The sequence below is a fragment of the Humulus lupulus genome, chromosome 7 (assembly GCF_963169125.1).
Source record: "Humulus lupulus chromosome 7, drHumLupu1.1, whole genome shotgun sequence".
NCBI classification, from domain to species: domain Eukaryota; kingdom Viridiplantae; phylum Streptophyta; class Magnoliopsida; order Rosales; family Cannabaceae; genus Humulus; species Humulus lupulus.
Genome location: NC_084799.1, coordinates 195,563,680 through 195,574,776, shown reverse-complemented (window position 1 = coordinate 195,574,776; position 11,097 = coordinate 195,563,680). Strand labels below are relative to the sequence as shown.

The window sequence follows — 11,097 nt, the reverse complement described above, 5'->3', positions numbered from 1 at the left end:
TTTTACTCACAGTATAGCATTACCAAACTGGCCCTAAGACAGTTAAGTCTGTTAATATCTTGTTTGATGTGCAAGTTTAATAATGTAGACTGAGAACATGGAGAAGTGTTCTTTCAGGGAAAAAAAGATTCTAATCAAATAAAATTGATGAGAGAAAACATATTTCCTTGGGAATTATTCAAAAGGACTTATGACTACTTCCTCGTGGTCCCCAAGGAAAAATATTTACAAGATAGTTGGCAAACAAAAAATTGAAATAATAATAAGTTTTGTTAGTAATTTTTATCTATTAGCGCTTACACCCATTACTAGGCATTTAAGTGAAAAATAAGTCTAATATGTCTTATAGCACAAGTGGGCTCTATTGTTGCTTTTTCTCTTCTTAATGGTTAAAGAGATCACATGTATAGTAGTCTCAATTACAGCTAAACTTTTATATACGACTTGGAAGACAAAGCCATGTGAACTTTCAAATGCTTATGTCTCTTGCAAATTTGTCAAACCTTCCCAAATGTCTTCAGAACCACTTATTTAGAAGCCTTAGATATGTGTGCATTCATCTATATAAGGGTGCATAACCACACAACTAAATCATCAAGTCCTCACATTCTCTACTACAAAATACTTCTGTGAACTCTAATACTTCTTCTAAAGAAAAACATAAAAGAAGATCAACATGGCATTTGGATTGTCCGGCTTTGTTCAGGGTAAGAAGGCTCTTCGAAGATCACTTTCAGGCATTAAAGAAGTAACCTTGAAGTCTGCAACCATTCCAAAAGGCTGCTTAGCTATCTATGTTGGAGAAGATCAAAAGAAGCGTTATGTAGTACCTCTTTCGTACCTAAATGAGCCTGCATTTCAAGACTTGCTGAGTATGGCAGAAGAAGAATTCGGATATGAGCACCCGATGGGTGGACTCACAATTCCTTGCAGAGAAGACATATTCATTGATATCACATCTCAGTTGAATTGATTGTAATTTGTAGCTCTAACATAGATTCACAGAAACACAATTTGTAGATTATATACTTTTACCCTTTTTCTTGGAAAAAATGGAATTTTTTTGAGTCCTTTAGAAACTAGAAAATATAAATTACTCATTTGATCAACACTTGTTCTCTTTTCAGTTGAATTCCATTTTTCTTGCTGCTATATCTTTTTATAATCAATGTCGCTGCCTTTGCCAACTTCAAAGCTCACTGGCCTTTATTTGAGAAGAATTTAAAATCAACTAAAACAATAATGTTATCGAATCACAAACATTTGCTTATAAATATAAATTTGTAACTGAGATAAATAATTGTGCCACTGATTTTAATGGATGCTTTAACTTTCTTTGATCCTAAAATCAACTTAGATTTCATGTCAATGATAATTACTAGATATACTAACTTAAGTGTGTATTAGTAAATTAGTTTGCAAATTTTAGTTGTTTATAAATATCTAAGAAGAATCATGCGACTGGGCACCTGTGCGTCCTGATCTTGGACACTCATGAATCTGAAGAGCCTCCTGTGTCTGGAATGACTTTTAAACCCTCTGAGAAGTTTGAATCTTCCAAACAGCCTAAAGGAATATCTTTGCCACCTGTGCGTGCTGCTTCTCCCACAGATTCAAGATTACATTCTGTAGCTCCAGCTTTTCAATCTGTTCAGATAGAAATTATCAGGGTTACCACTCGGTTGGGTAAATTGGAGGAGGGCCAAGCTTCTATCGTTCAACATCTCATTTCTATTCAGAAGTTCCTTGCTGCATGATTAGTATTCCTATCATGTTGAACCTTGTGTTTTTTCTTTTGATCATTTCTTTTGTTTTTGTTTTCTTTGGCCTATTGATAGACAAAAAGGGGAAGTAGTGTTTAATTTTGTTGTTGGTTACAACTCTGGATCCTATTTTCAGGAGGAGTTATTGTGTTAAACTTTTTTTTTTAAAAAAAGTTAACATGTTTGTTTGTTTTATGTGTTAGTAACTCTTATGTGCAAGGGAGCATTGTATACTCTTATTGTTTCTAACATTTCTTCTTTGCAGATTCTTCTTGGGTATTTACATCAAAAATATTTCGTCAATCAAAGTGCCAAAGGGGGAGATTGTAAATTCCATTTTTGGCAATTTATATTTGACAAAATATTTTTTGATTTATTTCTTGTAATCTCGGCATTCAATTGAAGATTATTTCATTTTTATTTTGTTCACATTAATGTTCTGATTACATAAAAAGCTCGTTATATCAATCTATTCTATTTATAGAAGGTTTGGCAATATACTTAGCTTTTAACATATGAATCAAATAATAAATGTTGATTTATTTTATATCTGATTGATTTTATTTGACAACCTGATTCTTATAACCAGATTTCAACAGATAGGTTCGGATTGATCCCATTAAAACCGAAGATAGGATCTTGCAATGACAGCTCAAATACAGACTGATCTATAGCTATAGACAGTCTATCTGTTTCCTCAGATCACGGATGATTCTATGTAATTGATTGGTTATTTAAGGAAACATTTTCTAGTGAGTTGTGTGGGTTCAGACCTAGTAAAGGCTGTCTTTTGTGATTATATTTGTTATAAATATTGACCATAGTAGCCTTGTCTAGGTTAGCTCTTTTGTCTATTCTTAAAATTATTTTATTTCTTTAGAAAAAGAGTGTTTCTTGTGTAGAGGTTAGTGGTTCAACTATACCTCTGTTATTTTGTGGCTTTGTATATGTTTTGTGTATTGAAACAATTCAACAAAGAGAAGAACAAAGAGCGAACCTTTGGGAGAAGGTTCATCCTAGTCTTGCCTCGAGAGGAAGCAAGCACTCTTCAAGCAAATCGAAGGGAGTTTGAGTTCTTGAAGTTTCAGCAAGGTTCATTCATCAAGTGAAAAATACATCAAGCTTGCGGCATATAATTAGAGGGAGTCTAATTTTTTATCAACTTTATTAATGAATCTTATTTCTGGGCGTGGCCCCATGGACTAGTAATATCCGAAAGGATATTGATACCGCGTAAAAAAACTGTGTTTTTACTTTTCTCTTTTATCCTTCTGTAGTGAATTTCTGTAATTATAGAATCTATGTCTGTATCTACAAAATTTATGTTTCAGTAACAACCTTTTATTCCGCATTTAATTATATATAAAGTTGTTAATCATAAAATACGGAATTTCAAGAACAACTATATTGGTTTTTAAATGTGCAATTTGTCATGTCATTGATTGGTTTGTAAATGTTGGTTGGGCAATACTTCAAACATCTTAGCTAGTGTTGATGTATTCCAACCCAGTTATGCAACTAATTATTTTCCTATTGTTAGAGTTGTTATCTTAAGGTTATTTTAGTCTTTTATGTTATTTTATTATATTTTGTCTTTTATAAGGCTTTGCTGATTATTTTTTGTATGAGAACATTTTGCTCTTCTTTTGCAATATACTCTTTCTCTCTTCATCTCTTTGTCTTTTTGCTTTCTCTTTGAGTTCTATAGTTTGTGTAATATTTGCATAATTATCATGGTATCAAAGCATGGTTTGTAGAGTTGAATTTCCTAAGCGTAACCATAGCTTTTGTGGATCCAACTCCACGGTGAGTTGGCTGAGGGGGTTGCAGGGGGGCAACGCGCCACCTGCCCGGGGTTTAGGGCGAAGCCCCGAAATTTTTTCTGGTAGCTTGGGTCTTCTTCAAATTGCAGCGATTTGGGTCGGAGCACCATTGCAACAACCTGGTATGTGATTTTTGTGTTCATTTGCAATTTTAGGGTTTCGCCAGATTATAAAATTTGGGAATTTTTTGGCTGAGTTGGCTGTTGGAAGTTTGTTTTGTGTCTATAATGGCTAGTAATAGAGATTATTCCATTCAGTCAATTAGTGTAAGGTTAGATGGAAAAAACTACTCTTATTGGAACTATGTGATGAAAAAAAAATTGAAAGGGAAAAAGATGTGGGGTTATGTTTCTGGAATTGTGTTAAGCCTACAAATGACAAAACAGATTATGCAACTTTGTTAGAAAATTGGGAAGTGGATAATTAAAAAATTATCACTTGGATAAACAACTCCGTGGAACACTCAATAAGTACCTAATTAGCTAATAATGAAACAACAAAAGAAGTTTGGGATCATCTTGCAAGATTGTATACACAGTCTAACTTTGCAAAACAATATCAGTTAGAATCAGATATTAGAGCTATTGAACAAAAATATATGAGTATTCAAGAGTTCTATTCAGTTATGACAGATCTTTGGGATCAACTAGCTCTTACCGAATCTGAAGAACTACGAGCTTTTGCACCTTACATTGCTCGTAGGGAGGAGCAACGTCTGGTTCAATTTTTAATGGAACTTTGTGATGACTTTGAGGGGCTGCGTGGCTCTATTTTGCATCGTACTCCACTTCCTTCGGTTGATTCAGTAGTTAGTGAGTTGCTGGATGATGAAATTCATCTTAAGTCTCAAGCAGGAAAAGGCATCCTCCCTGTACCTAGTCAATCTGTTTTGGCAGTCCCTCTTAGACCTTTTACTCACCATGAGAATAAACCTCACAAAAAGGTTGGGGTTGATGAATGCAGTTTTTGTAAACAAAAGGGTCACTAGAAGGCTCAATGTCCTAAACTAGTGAATCGTGCACCACAACAGCAGAGAAATCAATTCAGACCACCTCATCATGCTAACCAACTACAATTCAGTAATCAACCGTCTCATTATAGTAGCCAACCACATTTTGGAAACCACCCACAATCTTGACCATACAGTCCTCTGCAATTTAATGTCACTGCTACTGTACTTCCATTTGACTCATATGATTTTGGGGCCTCATCTTCCAATCCTGCTCTTGCTGCCCTCTCAGAACAATTTCAGAAGTTTCTTAGCATGCAGCCACATGCCATGTCTGCCACTTCTTCGGTAGGTCAGCTCCCTACTAGCACTTCAGGTATGACCTCCTCTACATGGATTTTAGATTCTGGAGCCTCGCACCATATGTCTCCACATTCGAAATATTTTGTTTCTTTGTGTCCTGCATCATCTGTCCCTGTCATGACTGATGATGGTACTCCTATGCCATTAGTAGGTGTTGGTTTTGTTGTCAGTCTTCATTTATCACTTCCTAACGTTTACCATATTCCTAAACTTTCACACGATGTGTGTTTCACGAAAAAGGGAGGGAAGTGGATGTAATTTTTGAAAATCCTGAAATATCAGGGAAAAAAGGTGGCGGATATTCAAAAATGGTATTTTTGAGTATCGTGCATTCTTTAAAATCAAGATTTTGTACCTAATATCTTGGTGTGCAAGATATGTCCTCCGAAATTTGAAAACCCAGAAAAAAAAAGACCATATGTGGGTCTTCCTACATTTGAACTGGATTTAGAACCAGTAATGGGGAAACCTAAGACTAATATCTATCGATCAAAGTACCCTAGTACATCAAACTAAAGACTGAACTAGCGCATTCCCAGAAATTTAAAAAGCAACAAAGGCAGAAACTGGCGTAAAAAAAAAAGAAAAAATACATAAAATCTAAGATCAAACACTTATGCACTGAAGATGGCAGTTGCAAGGAAATAGACGATTGAAGAAGAGGCTGCAGGTATAGTCTCACGGTCTCAAACAAGCTGATGGTCTTCTGTTTCTTTGGCTGAGAAAACATGTAACAGCAAACGCTTTCTGGGCTTGCCTCTGGGTTTCTTTTCTCTCCCGATTTCCTCTGATAAACGTGAAATTGAAAGGAAGAGGACGAATGGAGTCCTATATATAGGCTATCAGAAATCGTAATAGAAGAAGTAATCTGGGCCATTGGCCAGATTTCGTATCAAATCCGACGGTCAGGGATAGGAGGCAAGATGGTGCCGTAAAGGTGGCAGGCGAACGATCGTGGGCAGATTTCCAAGGCACTCAAGTACCTTGAATAAGCAATACTCAACTGACGCGTGTCCATACTCGAGTATGTGTGACGGTGTTGTTCCCAAAGAAAGTAGTACAACAGTTTCCTTCTCATAGGATTCGAAAAAATACTTTTGAGGGGGCAAAATGTTACACCCAGATTTCGAGACTTGAGGTTGTAACCTCGAAAGCTGGATCCGTCAGGGGTGAGTTTGCGATAGTCAAAATACATGCTCGTAATCTAGACGCCGAATCTTCAAAATAGGTGGCAACCTCAAAGATGGGCAGCCTCGAAGTCCTTACAAGCTCGAAAGACAGAACATCAGAGTACGTCCATTGTCGGGTGACCTCAGATCCAGTGGCCCGAGCTTGGCATGAGTGTGAGCTCGGGGTAGGGCGACCTCGGTGGTATCTACCCTTTCCGAGTTGATCTCGGGAAAATAAGGCCACTTATACTTCTCAGAGACTGACAGGCATGATACTAATCGCTGGTCTCGAACGGCTTAATAGGTCACTTGGAGAGACACAGTCCATGCATTCAAGAAATATTATTGTTGTAACTTCCCTACCATAAAGGGATATTTACTAGTCGGTTACACGCCCCCTGGTCTTCAGGGGAGGTTTCCTTGTATATAGGAGCTACAGGCTTTAAAGCCATTAAATTTATTAATATATAGAATAACTTCCCGAAACGTGTGGGAGAGTATTCTGAGATCTTCTCTATAAATAGAGGAGTCATGTACCTTTGTAAATGACCGAATTTTTGTGATCTTGAGAGAAACTCTAGAGAATTCATCCCTGAAGGATTCCCAGAAATTTCCTAAGTTCTAATAACAAAGACTCGTGGACTAGGCAGAGTTAACTGCTGAACCACGTAAAAAACTCTCCTTGTTTTATTGTTTTATTCTAGCCATAATTCTTTACTGTTTACGTGCTCTACATTTTAAGTTGACAAAAAGCGGCGTCAACAATAAATTATAAATTAAAAATACTATGAAATACAAAAATAATATTATAGTGTATAATAAAATCTATATAAGACATTTATAAAAAAAAAATCTCTATATTAATGTGGTTTGTTAATATAAAATTACTAAAATAAAAAGTATTTAAAAATATCTAACAAATATAAAATTATAAAATATTTTTACAAAAAAATAAAAATATTTAAGAGTGAAATATTGTTTATGTTATTATCATATTACTTTATTTTAAATACTTTAATTTTAATTAATATATAATAAATAATTAAATATATTTAGATAAAAAAAAACTCATTCATTATAAAGTTTTTTCAAAAAGCAATTTTAAGGGAAAAAAAAGTAAAATATGGGTTGTGCTAACTTTAGCTTTTAGCTGTAGCTTTTACATAAATTTTTCAATAAGTTGTTTTCTAACTGTTTACAAAATTGTACCAAACTAGCCCTTAGTTGTTATGGTTGTACCAAACACCTTAAGTCAGTTGTGGTTGTTATTGTTAGGGTCTAGCAAAATTTTAAGTAGAAAACAATAGGATGATGATCAAAATCAATGTTCCAGACTTGCGCGAAAACAAAATGAGACAAACTGTGTTAAAATGAGACTTGAAGGCGAATATCAAACGTCATATTTTTCCTCAAATTTTCCATTATACAAGTTAACTTAGTTTGTTACTGTTTGTTATTATTTCATAGTGTTAACAGTTATATCCAAGCTTTGGTGGTTAGATTCAAGTTATACAAGTTAGCTTAGTTTGTTACTATTTGTTACTCCTTGTAACTGTTCTATTTCTAGCTTGTATAAATAACAGGATTATATTGAGACAATCCAGATCAATGAAGCATTTTTCCTCATTTCTTTCTCTCATTTTCTCCAGCTTCATTGTTCTTTTCCTCTAAGTCAAAAGGGAAAAAACTCAGCTTATTCTTCTTATTCGACTTGATCAAAAGTAGTACTTTTATTTTACAGTCAAAAGCCTCACTGCCCCTCAAAAGAACACTCTCCTAATCACCCTTGCAAGTGCTAAGTACATACATATAGTTCGAACTAGTATAACAGAATTCTGAGAACTTGCAAGTGATAAATATTTACAATTCTGAGAACTGAGTCTTCTTCCATAGTTAGTAGTTCTTGAAACAAAAACAATACGTAAGGCTTCTTTTGATATTCACCAACATAGATTGCAAAGTAGCCTTATCCCTTATGGAATGTTTGTAGTCTTCAAAGCTGCTCCTTTAACATTGGAAAGTGACTCCTGGCAGGCTTCTTGCCATGGACAAAATATTTTTTAATAGAGAATGTGAGAACTTGATGATTGAGCTTTGTGGTAATGTGCCTGTATATATAGATGAATGGTTCCCAAGCAATTAATTTGGTTGGAATTAGAAAAGAAACATAAGTATTTCAATCTTCACATGGTTTTGTCTTCTGATCCATGCATGGACACTTGGTGGTTTTGACTGTGACATACATAGACATCAAACCAGGTGAACAACCTACAAGAAAACCCCACTTGAAACATATGATATGCAGCAAAGAGAAACCATTTTGGAACATATCTGATCACCTAATGCATCCTCCAACTAACAATGTTTTTCTCTTGTGGCTTTCAAACAAGTCGACTTTCAACTTTGAATCAATAATAATGAGCTGGAAGACACAACCATGTGATTGCTCAAAGATTATGCCACTCACTAGACCCCATCTCCTTAATCAGCACCATTCATTTCCACACAACAGAGTTATCTTTTCAACATTTCTCATCAAGGGTACTGATTATATATACTCATGAGATTGAGTTCTTTAGCACCTCAACTCCTCACATTCTCAAGTTCTACAGCTTTCTTTTGCGAAACTTTGAGATCTCTCTCTTTGCTTACATTTTCATCTTTCTTCTTCGTTTAGAGACTTCAACAATAATGGGTTTTCGTTTTACTGGCATAGTTCATGCTAAGCAACTTATTCAGAGGCCTTTTTCTAGTGCAAAAGATGTCCCAAAAGGCTATTTGGCAGTTTATGTTGGGAAGAACAAAATGACAAGATTTGTGATCCCTGTCTCATACTTGAATCATCCTTCATTCCAAGAATTGTTGTGTCAAGCTGAAGAAGAATTCAGATTTGATCATCCAATGGGTGCTCTAACAATTCCCTGCAGTGAAGATGCTTTCAATAATCTTGTTTCTAGCTTCAATTTCTGATGATGAGTATAGATAGATGCTAACTACTGACAAAAGTGATTGTTACAATTTTGTATGGCAAACAATAACAATACTATCACCATGTAAATACTTTTCCTTAGGGACTGAAATGAAAATATCCCTGAGAATGATACAAATGAAACTACCAAAGGTTTTCCTCAATGAATTGTGTTATTTATGTTTTAATCTCTTTATATTAAGATCTAGAATCCTTGTCCTTCTTCTTGTTCTATATTGGTCTGCAAAATAGTACTGCGAAATTTTGAATTTGGCACTTCAAAATAGTCATTAATTTTAGTTTTGAGTTGTCAGACCAAACAGATCAAAGAGCACCTCAAGACTGTTATGACACATTTTTCAAAAACTGAGTTTTGGCACATAACAGAATATAAAGAAGTGTGACAGCAGCCTCTTCTTGCCTTCAATAAAAGAAACGTTAATAGATTTATAGTGATACAACAACACAGTTAGAAGTTATCATTTCACTAGCTGATTTGGATGAAGCAGAGAACAAATTTTGGTTATACTCTTAGACAAAGTTGTCTCTTTATTATTGGTAGAAGTTGCTTGCTCCTCCTAAGCGAAATGAAACACATACTGTAGTACTTTGCCTTGTGAGTTTGTTGGTTTGGATCCTCATTAGGAGGAGATAAGGCCGGGGAAATTGTAATGTCAGCAGGGTCGATAGAATCGTAGGTCATGGGTGACTCAGGATGGTGGGAGGGAAGTGGGGTCGGGGAGGAGGTGGGAAATATGGGAGGTCGGGGTCATCGAGATGATCAATGGGAGGAGTGGATGGTGAAGGTGGGGTCATGGTAGGGGGTGGTATCACGGTTTTGATGAATGGAGGAAGGGAATCCTCATTGCTCAAAAAAGCATAGTCACGAACATGCGGAGTGTAGTGTTTAGAATATGGAAAAACACTTTCGTCAAAAACCACATGACGGGAAATGATGACCTTTTTAGTGTGGAAGTCATAACATCTATAACCACGATGAGAAGATGGATACCCCAGAAAAATACAAGGGGTGGATCTAGGACTCAACTTGTGTGTGGCGGTTTTAGATAAATTCGGATAGCACAAACAACCAAAGGTGCGTAAGTGATGATAGCTAGGTACTCTTTGGAAAAGAACTTCCAAGGGAGTGATGTTATTAAGGAGATTAGTGGGGCGAATATTTTTTTTTTTTTTTTTGAAAAAAGAGATAGAGACCAAACACTAAGTCAGGCCCCCACTCAAAAAAATAAATAACCCTCGCTTATGGCAGAGGAAAGCCTTGGTACAAACAAAAATCTAAATACAAGCACAAAGGGACACCCCCTACAAACCAGACTACACTACCAAAAAACTCTTCCACTCTCTAGAGAGATCCAAAAAGGATAAGCCCTCAAAACCCTTTGTGCAATACACCCAAGTGGCAACCCAAAACTTAATTCTCTCCCAAATGAATACACAAAGACTAGTCTTTTCATCAAAGATTCTGCTATTCCGTTCTAACCAAATTGCCCAAAAAGAAGCCAATATTGTAGCCCTCCACAACTTATTCAAACGTTTATCCCCCATTAAACCACAACATAACAACTGAGAGCAAGAAGAAGGATGGCACCAGCACACCCCAAACTCACCCCACACCTTTGACCAAATTGACTGGGCCAACTCACAAAACAAAAATAGATGAGATACAGATTCAGCCGCCTTTTTAAAACAAACACACCAACTAGGAGAAAGGCACAGATACGGACGACGCCGCTGAAGAACATCATTAACACTTAGTTTCTCCATGCACAATAACCAGCTAAACACCTTTACTTTAGAAGGAACTTGACTTTTCCATAAGATCCTAGCCCACAACACATCAAACCGACCATTATCAAAATTGAGCTTCTGAAAAGCAGACTTGCAAGAAAACAACTCGCTGGGATCGGGCTCCCATACCCTCCTACCGTCCAAAATTGATGGTAAATTAACAAACTCCAAAACCCTTAGTAGCTCAATCAAAGATAGAACTTCCCTATCGAAAAGAGGCCTTCTGAACTGAAAGTCCCAATCCACCCCTTCT

The 11,097-nt window shown here is 36.0% G+C and overlaps 1 protein-coding gene across 1 annotated transcript; it reads left to right on the top strand.

Annotated features, from left to right (window-relative positions):
- Positions 1-620: 620 nt before the first annotated feature.
- On the top strand, positions 621-1,067 carry LOC133789048 (auxin-responsive protein SAUR21-like). The gene has a single exon (XM_062226760.1). It carries the CDS (start codon positions 677-679, stop codon positions 971-973), a length of 297 nt encoding a protein of 98 aa, XP_062082744.1. The 5' UTR covers positions 621-676; the 3' UTR covers positions 974-1,067.
- Positions 1,068-11,097: the final 10,030 nt, after the last annotated feature.